This window comes from Hippocampus guttulatus, chromosome 1 (assembly GCF_054856545.1).
Source record: "Hippocampus guttulatus isolate MCC_2025c chromosome 1, RoL_Hgut_1.0, whole genome shotgun sequence".
NCBI lineage: Eukaryota > Metazoa > Chordata > Actinopteri > Syngnathiformes > Syngnathidae > Hippocampus > Hippocampus guttulatus.
The window spans coordinates 35,024,741-35,040,132 of record NC_141261.1 but is presented as its reverse complement, the minus strand read 5'-3'; the positions used below and the strand labels follow the sequence as shown (position 1 = coordinate 35,040,132).

Genomic DNA, 15,392 nt, shown 5'->3' with positions numbered 1-15,392 from the left:
GTCATGTTTGGTTGAAAGTGGTTGGACAGAGTCTTATTTAGTTTAAAGCAGACGGAGGACCCAGCCAAACCTACTACTTCCCACTCCATGACCGCCACAGTCTCACACTTCCTGTAAAAAGCTTAACATCAGTTGAGGGGTTTCAGGTCAGAAAACTGTAATCAATCTTCAACAAAACTGATGTAAGCATCTCTACTTTTGGCAACTTCGACCACTGCAAATATCAGAACCATCGCCCCGGTGTTCTGGAGTTTGTGTTCACGTCTTCCACTCCATAGCTACAACCTTAATGTCATTTCTGACAAAAATGCTTTCCGTCCATAAAATCCAAACTATTCAGGCAATCGTTGTAATAATTTCAGAGTTTAAAATATAATTGCTCTCAATGGGAAATGTTGTTTCCAAAGTTAACCGGATGGTGGTTGGCTGAACATTTGCAACGCGGAACACATGCCCAAACTTCAAGGTGGCACTGTATGCAGCCTAATTGTTGCCAAATGTTTTGCTTCTGTGTAGTATCTCACACGCATTGTTGTGTTTTGTTATTAGATGTCTCATGCTGCAGTCAGCACTCTGTGTCGTTCCATCAAGCTGCAGTGTGAACTATACTCCTCACGCCAAATAGCCATCTGCCTGGACCCATACTGCGGCCTAGGCTTTGTCCTGTGGTGCCTCTCCAGGTACATAAAAGGCTGTATCAATGATGACGAGCAGTGCGATTGTTGCAAAAGTGACTGTGTTGGTGGTGGACAGTGTTTACTCAGGTCACCAGTCAATCCTCATCCCTCCCTTGGAGCTGGAGAGCTCACTTCCTCTGTGGCTGAGTACACTCAGTCAGTACAAGATCCGAGACACCTTCTGCTCCTACTCAGTCATGGAGCTCTGCACCAAAGGCCTCGGGACCCAGACAGAGCTGCTGAAGGTTGGAGTTTTTCCATTGTCTTTGCTGTCTTTGTGAAACACTTTCACTCATTGTCAGTTGTGTTGATCTCATTTGGTTTTATGCATCCAATCTGGCTCTTGTTGATGTTTCCATAATAGTTGGGAATGAATGTATAAGTGTGATTGTATATGTGTTATTGTTCTTCCAATTGTCTCAACTCAACTCAACTGTATTTATAGAGCACTTTAAAACACCCACCGCTGTATACAAAGTGCTGTACATGGAGCAAATATCATATTTACAACAATAAAACAACAAGTTAATAACAAAAACAGTAGAAAGCACCAAAGAGTAAGACTAAGATCAAGTCTGAGCCATGTCGTGTCAAATGCCATAGAATACAAATGAGTTTTGAGACGAGTTATAAAGATGGGCAGCGAGGGGGCTTGCCCAATATTCAGTGGGAGGTCATTCCAGAGAGAGGGACCAGCAACGGAAAAGGCTCGATGCCCTCTGAGCCGCCGCTTAGTTCTTGGTACTTCTAATAATGTTTAGGTCCACAGACCTGAGGCAGGTGTGTTGGGCGGATGAGCTCAGAGAGGTAAGGTGGCGCGAGGTCATTTAAAGATTTGAAAACAAATAATAGGATCTTAAAAAGAACTCTAAAATGTGTCGGGAGCCAGTGAAGGGATGCCAGATGTGCTCCCTCTTACGAGTACCAGTCAAGAGGAGAGCAGCAGCATTCTGGGCCAGCTGGAGACGCTTAATGGAGGATTGGCTCACTCCAAAGTAAATTGCATTACAGTAATCCAGCCGGGATGTGACGAAGGCATGAATTACTGTCTCAAAGTGCTCATGAGAAAGGAGAGGTGTTACTTTAGCCAGCTGCCTAAGATGAAAGTAGCTAGATTTAAGAACGGCAGCAATTTGCTGGTCAAGTTTAAAACTGTAGCATCTCACCAATTCTTGCAAGCATGTATCTCCCATTGAAAATGTGGGTGGTCCCACCACGACCTTTCAGAAATGTGACTTCCGCCTGCCGACGGTAGGGTCATGGGGACGGCAGCTTCAGAAGGGAAGCCTAGACCCTCTCCCTCGCCACTTTGTCTAGTTTCTGAGGAGAGATCTAGAAGCGTTCACAAGGTAGCCGGGAGACATACAGGTAGTCTCTCCAACATATCCTGGCTTGTCCTCGGCGGGGCCCTCGTCCCCGACCGGTCAAGCCCGAAACACCTCACCTAGGAGGCATCCAGATGGCATCCTAACAAGATCCCCCAGCCACCTCATCTGGCTCCTCTCAATGTGGTGGCACAGCGGCTCAACTCTGAGCCCCTCCCGGTTGACCGGTCCTTTCTGTTAGGGAGAGTCTGAACACCCTGCAGAGGAAAATCATTTTGGCCGCTTCCATCCGGGATCTTGTTCTTTCAGTCACAACCATGAGCTCATGACCATAGGTGAGGGGAGGAAAGCAGATGGACCGGTAAAATAAGAGCTTCTCTTTTCAGTTCACCATGACGGACCGATACAGAGTCCGCATTGTTGGAGATTCCCCACCGATCCGCCTCTCGACTTGCCACTCCATCCTCCCATCACTCGTGAACAAGACCCCAAAATACTTGAACTCCTCCACTTGGACCAGGATCTCATCCCAAACCTGGATCAGTCCTTTTCTGACTGAGAACCATGATCTCAGATATGCACGCGCTGATTTTCATCCCAAACCGCTTCACACTCAAAAAGCAAACCTATAATACTAAGACCTCCAAACCAGACGCCCTCCACTCCTTAGCTGCGCCGAGAAATTCTGTCCATAAAGGTTACGAACAGAATCGGTGACAGAAGGGAGTCTTGGCGAAGTTCGACCCTCACTGGAAACGAATCAGACTTATTGCCGAGAGACATGTGACCACGTTGAGCCTAACTGGGTGCAGTCAAAAGTTCCAAGGACCCATGCCCCAAATTGAAAAGGAAATGTGCCGTTTTGACTCAAAGCCATTGGCCATTTTAGACAAATGACAAGACTCGAACGTTGACTTTAACTCCTACTTCGGAATTTGCCCTAATGAGCTCCAGTGGGAAGTAGCTATCCCGAAAAGATGGACAGTGTACAATTAAAAATATTTTTTTAACTGACGCCATCTCATGTGGGTGAAGCATTGAATGCATTTGGAGCTTTCACCATTTAAAAGGGGGTTTCAGGGCCCATTCATCAATGTTTACAGCTCTAATTCCTATTGGATCCCACCGTAGTAAGGCAAGATGGCGGGGGTTGTCGCAAAGTTGTAGCCCATCCGTTCATCTGCAAGAAGAAAGCAAAGCAGTTTTGCTGAACAACTTTTGTGGTCATAATATGTGACATACAGAGTACCAAAGACAATTGGATGGTGCCCGTTGCGATAAAGGCGGTCGTCTGCCACCGTGCATATTTTGTCCATGTTTCTCTCATAGCTCATGAATAACATGTTGCTGTCCAAGACAAGACCTCAGCTGTGTGCACGTGTATGTTTACAGGCGCGTGGTGTGAATTTGTCATGCGTGCGCAGCTGCGTGGTGATAGCTGAGGAGCGGCCCCGACTTGCTCTCACGCAGTCCTTCTCCAAGCTCTTCAAAGATGTCGGCCTATCGTCACGAGCCGTCAGTACCGCTTTCGGCTCCAGGGTCAACCTGGCTGTCTGTATGCAGGTGTGAATTTTGACGCTCAATTCATTCATTTCTTGACGGTTTACATACTCAATGGCTGTCTGCATGCTTCCTTTTTTGGGGGTTTTCCTGGCCGTGTTACAGGGCACGGCTGGACCAGACCCCTCCACCGTCTACGTTGACATGAAGTCGTTACGTCATGACAGGTAATGCTCAACGCTACTTTTGTGACACTACCGTTATGAAAACGTGTCTGCGTCTTTCAGGGTGAGGCTGGTGGAACGGGGGGCGCCACAGAGTCTTCCGCTCATGGAGTCAGGCACTGTGAGTGTTGATTATTGCTCGATTGGCACCATGACGCAAACCCAGCAGCTAAACGCTGATTGTGTTGTGCTTGAAGATTCTACCAGGGGTGCGAGTCATCATCGTCAACCCAGAGACCCGAGGACCGCTGGGAGACTCCCACCTCGGCGAGGTAAGTGGATCGAGATGATCGCAAAAACTTACCATTGGCTCAACTGGACTTTCCGTAGGTATCCAGGTGCTTTTTTTTTTTTTTTTTTTTTTTTTTTTGTGAACAAAGGAAATGGGCTGTGTCCGAATATCCACCCTTATTGCCGAACCCCTTCTTCACTATATAGTCTTGTACGATATGTCTCGCTTTATAAAGTAACTGTCCTCATTCTGTTTTGTGATTCGGACAGCCAGCTCACCACTTTCTCCTCTTTTGCAAATGACGTGACCACCGGACCTGTAATGACGCACCGGTGCATTAAGATCTCTGACTATCTTTTGGGAATAAGAAATATTTATATTAAACTGTACATATTTTCAATTAAATAAAATGAATACAGTACATGATTTCCGTGGTCTACAGCTAAAGTATCCCTTTCATGTTTACGCTTGCGACCTGTTGTTTTCCAGCCTGCAATGCATTGCGGTCTAGATGAAGCTGTTGAGTGAGCATCAATGCACACTACTTTGCCAAATGCATCGCGAGTAGTATTGAGTGGCCTATGCTTGTCCTCCCTGGACATTGGGAGACCCGTACAAAATGGCATAACCCTTTGATAGTGCACTTTATAGGGAACAGTATGCACAATAGGGCATGGCCATTGATTTTCTGGTGTCGTCTATTTGAGTTTTAATGTTTAACAAGAAGGAGCTCCAAGTGAAGATGTAGACTGGGGACGTGTCATATGTTTATTACATGTGAGACAAACATGAGAGGTGACATCAGTGATTGATTTAATATAATGTTAAAAAAAGAGAGCTGTTTATTGCCCCTACTCATTTGTCCTTACAGCAGGTCTATAGATTACTATGCTGATGACATACGGTGATTCAAGGTTACAGATAGAACGCAATGAACTTGTTGGGTTTTGTTTTGTTTTTTGTTTTATATTTTTGGTGTAGAATTAAATTTTTTTCTCCCAAACATACATTTACTATAATTATGACTTACCGTATCTACTCCGTGAGCTTCATTTTGATGATGCATCTTTGTGTGCGTGCATGCACTTCTGCGTGTGTGGGGTTGGGTGTTTCATAAAATGTCAACTGCCTGACTTTGTGAGTCAAAACTTAGTTCGGTTTGTGTGTAGATCTGGGTGAACAGTCCCCACAGTGCGAGTGGCTACTACACCATCTACGGTGAGGAGAGTCTGCAGGCGGACCACTTCAACACTAGACTCAGCTTTGGGGATCCCAACACGCTGTGGGCCAAAACGGGCTACTTGGGCTTCATCAAGAGAACCGAGCTCCTGGATGCTAGCGGAGGTAAGGTCCTGTTTTTAAACCGTCAATAGAATATAACAGATCTCTGAATGCAGAGACTGTCGATGAACTTCTGTATAAAGTCCCTTGGAAAATCTCAAATGTCCTGGATGCTCTTGCTCCGATGAAAAATCAGTTGACTTAAAACATCGTAGTGATACGCTACGAGCGTAATGACTTTGAAATTAAAATGCAGGAAACCGGAGCGGAAGCGAGGGAAAACTAAACTCCAAGTACATTTTGACTTGTAGTACTGTCCAGACAATGTCTTTGTACTTTTAACAAAAAGTTAGTTGAAGCTAGGCAACGCTTTTCTTAAATCATTAGTAAGAACCTAAAGAATAAGCTCTTTTTGCTGTGGTTGACCTACTCGCAAATCCCTCAAATCAAATGCAACGAATTTGCCTGCTACTTTTGTGAAAAAGTACAATCCATCAGGTCTAACATTGTCACAAACCCGCAAAATTTCAAAATCACCCGGGAATAATTCAATTATCATGGCAGAATTTGAGAGCGTGGATCTAAAAAAAAAAACCCCAACAGATTTGTCTCAGCAGTTGAAACCATCAACTAGCTGTTTTGACTCAATACTGTCTGACTTTTTCAAAACTATTGTGAAATCTGTTCAAACCGAGTTACAGTAAATAATCGACTCACTTCAGTCTGGCAAATTTCCTAATTAGGAACCCCTGAAAGTAGCCACCATCAAGCCCCTTCTCAAAAAGAGAAAGGTGGATGACTCCTTGTAAATTATAGAGCCATCTCAAACCTTCCTTTCTTGTCCAAGATTGTCGAGAAAGTGTTTTTTTTAATCAGCGCAGCAAATTCTTGAAGCCAAACTGACTTTTTGATAAATTCCAATAAGGATTCTGACTTCATTACAGTCCAGTAGCAACTCTTATTAAAGTACTAAATGATATAAGATTGAGCACACAAATGGAATAAGCTACCGACAGAAGTGAAATCGATGCTTATAAATCCAGTTTAAAGCCTTTCCTTTTTTTCCTCATACCTCAGATATCCCCGAAACGGTTGTAAATCATTTTTTCTTCCTGGTAAATTTTTCGTAAGCTACTTTTGTTTTCTCTGGTTTGCACATTGAATTGCCTTGTGTATGAAATGTGCTGCATAGAATTGGACTTTTTGCTTTCCTGCCGCAGATCGCCATGACGCCTTATTTGTAGTGGGATCACTGGATGAGACGCTGGAACTAAGGGGCTTACGTTACCACCCCATTGACATTGAGACGTCCGTGTCTCGAGCTCACCGCAGCATCGCAGAGAGGTGAGCTGCCGTACATGCTGTTGTTGTTGTTGTTGTTGTATCACCGCAAGCGCCTGAGGATAGTCCGCAGAAGCGCCAGCGATGCTCGTGGGAGACGCGCAAGTTCATGCGGCGCGTCTCCCAGGGCACCGCGGGTGGGTTGGACCGTGTTCGCAGGTCGCCAGATGGCGAACCCTCGCAGGACACCACGGGAAGGTCTCGGTCCTCGTCCAGCTGCCGTACATGCTCGGCAGGTTTACATGGTGCAGTTGAATCACCACGCGTGGCACGACATAATTCAAGTTTGACCTTTTGACTTTTGACTGTGATGGCCTTTGAAACAAGACATCAATATGGATGATGTCAAACTTGAATGTGGAAAGATATTAGAAATCTGAAAAATGTCAACAAAAATTTGCACACTTGAAAACTGTTGACAGGTGTTTTCTAAATGAATATCTCTTAGAGGCAGCACGTCACCAAGCCACCCACCCAATTACGCTTACCAATTGGTCCATGCATATGGCCCATGCAACAGACACATTGCCAAACACCAATACTTCACCAAATCGATGTGAGCCGCCATCGCACGATGAGTCATAGTCACCCACATTTAAAAAAAATTATGAATTTAAAAAATCTGTCACGATCAATATGTGATATCTGATATCCTTATATTGAGAAATATTTTTCAGGCATATCGCTGAGCCCTACAAAGCACGTTGTTCCATTTACTCTTCATATTGGCCAGTTTATTTGACTTATTAAAGGTCAACTATTGGATATTAAAATAAAATGACCTAAATTCAGCTTTTTTTTTTTCTCCCGTCCTTATTTTTTCAATAGTGGAAATAAATAAATACATCGCTTTATATCACATGGGTAAAGAACTAATGTGTAGACCTAGTGATCTTACTTTGAATTTTTTTTTCATTTATTATGCTCACTTTTCATCATTTTATATAGAATCTGTATAATCTGGCCTTTGGTTGGCCCACCCCTCCACTATGACCATGAGTTTTGGATTCTTGTGCATTATTCAAAATAAACTCTCACCATTATTTTCCTTAATATTGAGAAAATATGGGCGGCCCGGTGGTCGACTGGTTAGCGCGTCCACTTCACGGTGCAGGGTTCGATTCCGGGCTCGGGCCTTCCTGTGTGGAGTTTGCACATTCTCCCCGTGCCTCCGTGGGTTTCCTCTGGGTACTCCGGTTTCCTCCCAAATTCCTGAAACATGCATGGCAGGCTGATTGAACGCTCAAAATTGTCCCTAGGTGTGAGTCCGAGCCCGGATGGTTGTTCGTCTTTGTGTGCCCTGCGATAGGCTGGCAACCCGTTCAGCCGCCTACTGCTCGAAGACGGCTGGGATAGGCTCCAGCATGCCCCACGACCCTTGTGAGGATAAAGCGGTTCAGAAAATGGATTGATGGATGGATGGATAAAATAGGAACCAGGCGTATCAAACTCAAATTACCTGGGGAGCCTGCAGGAAGCATGGTCTGGCTGAGGTCGGGCCACATCAGATGTTCCTGCCCCACCAGCCAAAAACAAAAAAAATCTTCTCAAACATCATTTTTGGCGGCGCTTCATCTCACACAGCAGAGCCAGATTTGGATTGAGGGAGGGAGCAGGTGAATGTGGCTTGAAGATGTTCATCAGTAAGTCCGGATCTGTACTTGGACTTATAAGTTCGAGGTGGAGGGGAAAAAAACTTGAAACCACCCAACTTGAATCCAAGGAAAAAAATAATAATTTATTGAAAAACTAAGTGATGAAAATCATTGCTTTTGAATTATGCAGAGATGAAAGTCCTCCGTAGTTTCCCGGAATTCCGGGTTTTTCACATTTTTATGAAAATCTCTCCAGGGAATTGAGGAAAATCTGCCTAAAATTAATCCGGATATTAGTTGACAACATTGAACGAAGACGCGTTTGAGTTCGTTGTTTTGCTTTCACGAAGCGTAGCCATGTTGAGACACTAACACTAGTAACAGTAAAGAAATTTTCGTCTCTTTATAAACACACTTGCTAAACCCCAGTTAAATGAATAAAAGACACCGTGGACAAGACAGTTGTCGTAAAAAATATATTTGGACAAAAAGGGAAACACACAGATTGGCAGAAAAACGTGTGCGTCCGACTTCGAGTGTCGTCTCGGCTAGTTTAGCTTAGCTGTTGTCGTGTGTGTCGTTATTGCGTCGGCGCTGATTGGTTGAAATCAAAACGCGCATGCGTATATGTACGCGCTGAAGCACGCGCAACAGGGAGCAGCGGACTATCTACTGCTAAGGCTCGCTGAGCTTGAGTGGCGTCGCCTCAACAGTAATACCCTCGCCTCACATTCTCATGGCCTCGCCATTTCTCGGAGATTTCGAGATTTCGTCGAGAACGGAAGCCACAAAGGCTGCACGTGTGCACACAAAAGGAAGATTAGTCATTGAATGTCGAGTATTTGAATAGCGTTTTGTGTAAACTGATTCATGCGTGATCGGCCAGGTGTGTGTGTGTGTGTGTGTGTTTATTTATTTTTCCGGGATTTTCAGAAAAGCCCACTTTCATCTCTGATTATGGTCTTCGAGCCTTTTCCTTGAATAAGCTTGTTTGTCATTTCCGTTCTTATCCCCAGAGACAATGCTCTCCTTCACTTTCTCTGGTCAGTCTTCAGTATGGTACGCACCATGCGCCAAACAACATGGTGACGACAAATAGGCCGACTGACTGAATGAATACAAGTTTGAAGACTGGTGTGATGCTCATTAGAGGACATGCCTTAGTTTAACATATGCGCATCGTCAAGTTAGTTTCAATCTTTTCGACGGATACCATGACCATATTTCTTGTCCGAGCATGTTTTGTTAACAAAAACAGCACCCACAAATTGTGTTTTTTGTGGGTCACCTATCGGCTACCCAGTCCTGGACTCGACTCCCGTATTTATTCTTCTGGTAAACGCACCAATTATTCCCCATTTGGAGGAATAATCTGAAACTGGGGGTGGGAATTTGAAGTGTGCTCGGATGCCGAGTGTTCCCTGACATCAGACTTGCACGTGTGTTCTCTTCAGTGCCGTGTTCACGTGGACCAACCTCCTGGTGGTGGTGGCCGAGCTGAGCGGCTCCGAGCAGGAGGCTTTGGACCTGGTTCCCCTCGTCACCAACGTGGTTCTAGAGGAGCACCACCTCATCGTGGGCGTCGTGGTCATCGTGGACCCGGGCGTGATCCCCATCAACTCTCGAGGGGAGAAGCAGCGGATGCACCTGCGCGACTCCTTCCTGGCCGACCAGCTTGACCCCATCTATGTGGCCTATAACATGTGATCTGGGGGCGGGGAAGAACGTTACGAGCAATCAAAGCGGGCTTCCTTAGTTTCGTCATTGCTCATCTTTTTTAATGGCTTGCATTGTCCCATCCATTCATTGCTTTCCATGTCAACAATCCATCCAGACTTTCATTTTAATTTTTTTATTGTTATTGTCCCCCCACGCCCTCATAAAGGGCACTCACCTCTCAATAACAGTGAGGCGCACCGACTGGAGCTACCGAGAAGAGGTGGAACTTTCCTCCTCCCCCTCGCACTTTAAGTCCTCGCACCTCGGAGTCCACTTCCTGTCCGGCCTGCCTCAAAGGGAACACGCTCTCCCTTCCATATTTGCTGCCGTCCCAGGGGCAAACCTCCGCTTCAGTATTAACAGATACCGCCAACAGGGGGTGTCCTGGTATGTGCACAATGGGAGCGCATGTTACAGAAAACGTCCTGAAAATGCACTTGAAGGGCAGTCAGGAGAGTTAAGATGAGGGCTAATTGCTTTGTGACCATTAAGCTGGTCTTTTTCATGTCCTATCACAACAAAAAATAGAAAAAAGAATCGTCTTCTGCCGCAGCCTGCCGACAGCGGCCCACACAACGTTGAATTAATAATTGAACAGGGTTTTCATTTGACAGCACAAATTGGGGGGGGGGGGGGGGGATTCCTGCACAATTCTTACACAAAGGAGCCTTGAGTAGGTCAGCCCGCTGCACGTTAAGTCCACACCCAAACGAATATAGACAAAATTAGATGCCATTAAAGTGGACATTTTTTGCACTTCCACCCAATTCAAAGCAATGTCCAGGTGTCTAAATAACATTCCAGTGAAATGCTTTCGTCAAAATCTCCCAATCCTCAAGAATTAGGTCACACTATACCCCACGTTCTTTTTTTTATTTTTTTTTTGCCTCGCTGAAATTAACCTGTTTTCAAGGTCCTGTCTCATGGAAGTGAGCCACAGCTGCCGCTCTCCTCTTTACTGCTGGGCCAATCGATTGGCGCCTTTGTGACCACGGTGACCAGGGGTGGCGCTTGTGCACTGTGACAAGATGAGCGGCTTTTTGTTTTCAAAGAGAAAAGCGAGACCTCATGAAGAAGAAGTAAAAGCGTCATTTGTGTTTTCACCGGTGGAGGTAGTTGCCCTTCATCACCAAGCTGTCAAATGACATTTGTCAATTAGTATAGTAGATCTGTGCATATGGTGCATGCAGCGGACAAATGTACAAACACAAATGTACCCCTCCCCTGTGTCAGCCACTTAGCTTAAATTTTGAGTCAGTGCCAGTTAGCCAGTTAACGTGAACTAATGCTCATCTGCAGCTCTGCTTACCTTTTGGCTTGACACGGTAGTGCTTCTGTGCAGTTAGTCCATCAGTGGCTCAAAACTGGTGGATCTTCAGACAGCCTCGCTCCCCAGTCATGGGAGGAGAGACTCATTGTGGGAACGGAATTATGCAAATTAGCTGCACTGATAGGTCCCAACCCTTCAAAGTTAAAAAGGGCTTGCTCACCGACACATTTTGGAAAACAGGCAGCTAACAAAAGATTGACTTGGTTGTTTAATTTCAGACTTGATAGGTGTGTGGTGGTTATATATTGTCAAAAATCCTGGGGCAAGGAAAATGTACTTTTTGTTTTTGTTTTTTAATATCCATGTACAGTATGTGTGGACCTTAATGGGTCACGCTTGGCGTGGTGCACTCTCGAGCGCATCTTCTCAACTGGTCTGTTGATGTCTAATCTGAGCACATTTATATTTCAGTTAAAATAGCCGTGAAATATCTGACAACATAACATCCTTCATAACAAAAAATACAGGATGTCTAAAAGCATGGGAAAGGCATGTTCCACACCATTTATTAAGGACAGTCAAAATGCACTAACCAAGGAGAAACACGGCAATTGCATGAATTAAAAGTTTACTACCGCAAAAAAAAAGACCCACACATGACTGTACTGCACATCAAATGACTTTTAATACTTGGCGTCCTTAAAAAAAAAAAAAAGACAAAGTGGACATTTACCATGCCAGCATTTCAAAGTAAAAGCAATTCTCCATAACAAATCTTTCTCGTTTTATTTTTGACACCAGATGAGAATGACTGTTCTCAACTCGCACATGACACGATCTGTGCGAGTACATTCTCGCAATGTGCTTCAGGGTCGTTTTAACGGTGCGTAAAAACAAGATCGTCAAATAGGTTGATTGTTTAGAAGACGGGGCCGTGCCTTTTCACAATAAGCTCCATTGTGACGCGATGGACGATGGTGTTATATACTAAAGATATCGGCGAGTGAGGACACAACTTTTTGCCTTATTGAAACCTGCGGAACACTTAATTTGGAAGCTCCTCGAACCCAGCGGTTCATAGTTCTCTTCCATGCCGTCATTACGGAGTCCAGTGCTAACTGAATGTCTCGAACAAGGTCAGAACAGCAGAGTGCGAGTTACGAGCAAGTCACAGAGGGAGATGCGTTAACACAGGTGGAGGAGATCAATGAGGGTAAGGATGTCACTGTGTATTCTGTATTTTTAGGTCAAATACTGTTATCACTGGTCTTATCGTGTGCAGCGTCGATGAGACTTGACTGATCTTTCATACTTGACAGCATTTTTCTGCTTTCATTTGCAAAAAAAGAAAGAAAAAAACAAAAAAATAACCATTGGGACTATTATTAGATGACTCTGGCAGGAACACCGTGCACTTTTCCAAATACTGTTTTGTGTGTGTGCGCGCAAGTGTGTGTGTGTGTGTGGGTGATTTGCTTTTATGGCGATTTTTTTTAAGATGAAAAAAAATTGAATTCATTTTTTCTAACGGTTTGATTTCTTTTAATTTTTGTCGCCTCCACTGTAATTGAACCCTTTCCATCCAACTCTGGAATTGAATATCCAGTACATTAGCAGGGTTGAATTGCTCTTTTTCATCACACTGCTTTGAGTGACATGTATGCAACTGGCACGTGAGAAGCACTCATGGTGAATTGAAGCATGTGAGCCACTTTGTTGTTACTCTGACAAGGTTTTTAATAAACTTTTATAATTTAATGCCGACCTCTTTCGGTGCTATTCGATTAGGGATGTAAAAATGTCCTCCGCTGGTCTCTGGATGCTCATCAGGTGCTGTTCATTGCTGTGTTCGACAAGGGATTCTCTTCATTCACGTTCATTCCATTTCTCCAAAGTAATTCCAAGCACAGGCTGATGTACTTTCTCTTCATTCACGTTCATTCCATTTCTCCAAAGTAATTCCAAGCACAGGCTGATGTACATGGGCACGTGTTTGCTTTTGGTGTCATTAGGAAGCCAAGGGCCCACAATGCATACCTCAACAATGACTTCTCTCCACTATGCATTGACGAGCTGCAAGCAGCAGTTCAATCAATGGTGTATGATCTTCAAAGCTGGGTTGACAAAAGAAAAAAAGCTTTCACGCTGTCATCGGATGAGGTTCATGTGAAATAATAAAAAAATAAGAGTCTGTGTCAGAAGCTCCTGTTATTTTCCCACCGTTTTCACAGACATTTCTTAAATGAGAGACAACAGCATCCGTGCCGTGTGCGCTGGCAGTGCCGCTCAATGAATGTGACCGGCGCTGTGGCTGTAAGGGGGTCGATGCATTCTGCGGCACCAATCCCCAAACCACTTTGGAGGACACTGGCAGTGAATGATGCTGTCAAACTGAAGGAGTCCTTTTTAGCCTTTGGGAGGCAGCTGAAGGGTACCTGCTGGCCAAGGGCAACGCAGCTTTGGTGGTGGCTGAGGTAAAAACTCGGGCTTGGCCATGGAGAACGACTTCCCGACAGCTTCGAGGAAATTCCGGTCCACTGGGGGATCTATGACCGTCATACCAACAAGGCCTCTTTTTCAGGGTCTTAACTGTAGTGATATAAGTCAGTCTGCGAAAACAAGCAAATACAATAAAACACACCAGAAATAAAAGATTAATCTGTCGCTAGTCGTTTTCAACAAAGAGAGTGTCGCTAAAATGATTAGAAGTAGTCTCCAGTTCAACTCGGAACAGAATGAGAATTGAAAAATGCTCCCACGGACGCCTACACCAAAAGATCGGCGATTGACTCATTTCCCTGTCAATCGAAAAGAGATTCAGCCTCAGACAGATCATCCAATCATCATGCAAAAATGCTGAGCTTTCCGGGCCAGCCCATAAACGCCCACTGTCCATAGACTCCCAGAGACGCTGAGCGTCTGATGGGCGGGACAAAACCAGCATTTATCCAATGACTCGTCTCGTTTCAATGCATTGGGACAACCTACACGGAACTCTCGCCGCCCAGCATCCACACGGGAGACGCTCAGCGTCCACACAGTTTAAAGCGCAGTGAAGCTGTGGGTATGAATGAGAAGAGAGTCGCGTCGTAACCAGTAATAAGAAGCTGATTCGGAACAAAGGTTGAGCGCGTTGCAGCGCATATTTAGTCAATGACATGTCCACACAATTGTACGTACACACATATATGTACAGTATATATATTTGATCACTTACTTTTTGACATTTTTGATTTGGATATTCCAAAAAGTAACAGCTTGGTTAAAAAAACCAAACAAACAAAACAAAAACATGTCCACTTGGCTAGTCTGGTGATAACTCTCTGCTATTAACATAAACTTGTCAACTGAATAAAAAACATTCAATTTGCAAATGTGTTCATTGTTCTCCTTTATTAATTGAGCTTTTATCAGTTCTCAAATGTTCATTCATTCATTTTCCGAACCACTTTATCCTCACAAGGGTCGCAGGGGGTGCTGGAGCCCATCCCAGCTGTCCTCGGGCATTAGGCGGGGGACACCCTGAACCGGATGCCAGCCAATCGCAAGGCACACAGAAACAAACAACCATTTGCGCTCACACTCACACCTAGGCACACTTTGGAGTGTTTAATCAGCCTGCCATGCATGTTTTTGGAATATGGGAGGAAACCGGAGGACCCGGAGAAACCCCACTCAAGCACGGAGAGAACATGCAAGCTCCACCCAGGAAGGCTGGAGCTGGAATTGAAGCCGATACCTCTGCACTGTGAAGTCGAAGTGCTAACCACTGGACTACCAGGCCGCCCAGTTATCAAATATGAAATTATTTAATTTGACCACAGCTATTTGATTTCCAAGAGGACCTGCAAAAATGATATTTCGAACATAATACTGCTCTCAATTGAACTACCGGTACCTCGACCTGCCTAATTCTCTCTTCTCTCTCTCCCTCTCTCTCTCGCTCTGCTTCTGTCTCTGTGTCTGTCTTTCACTGACACACACTTGCACACATTATGATTTATGTGTGTTGAGGGGGTTGTAGGAGCTCTTTCACGCTCTCTTATGGGCAACAGCTGTACACTTCATTTTGTTTTTTCTTGCTTGGGCCCACATTTCAATGATGCATTGGCTGTTACAAGTTATCTGTCATAGCCAGATGTGGTCATTGTAACAGCCGGGCCAAAAGAAACCTTGTGTAAAAGGAGCACTCTATCAGTAGTGGAGCACTGCCGGGCTTTGCCCAAGA

General features: G+C 44.7%; 1 protein-coding gene across 1 annotated transcript in view; it reads left to right on the top strand.

Annotated features, from left to right (window-relative positions):
• dip2ba (DIP2 acetate--CoA ligase B (putative)a) overlaps positions 1-13,357 on the top strand; it is an 80,775-nt gene extending 67,418 nt beyond the window's left edge. The window contains exons 30-38 of the mRNA XM_086128133.1: positions 550-680; positions 754-922; positions 3,395-3,565; positions 3,668-3,729; positions 3,790-3,847; positions 3,924-3,998; positions 5,128-5,302; positions 6,460-6,583; positions 9,630-13,357. Of these exons, the coding sequence (XP_085984259.1) occupies positions 550-680; positions 754-922; positions 3,395-3,565; positions 3,668-3,729; positions 3,790-3,847; positions 3,924-3,998; positions 5,128-5,302; positions 6,460-6,583; positions 9,630-9,882 (1,218 nt within the window). The 3' untranslated portion in view covers positions 9,883-13,357. The remainder of the gene's footprint in view (positions 1-549; positions 681-753; positions 923-3,394; positions 3,566-3,667; positions 3,730-3,789; positions 3,848-3,923; positions 3,999-5,127; positions 5,303-6,459; positions 6,584-9,629) is intronic.
• The last annotated feature ends 2,035 nt before the right edge of the window (positions 13,358-15,392 follow it).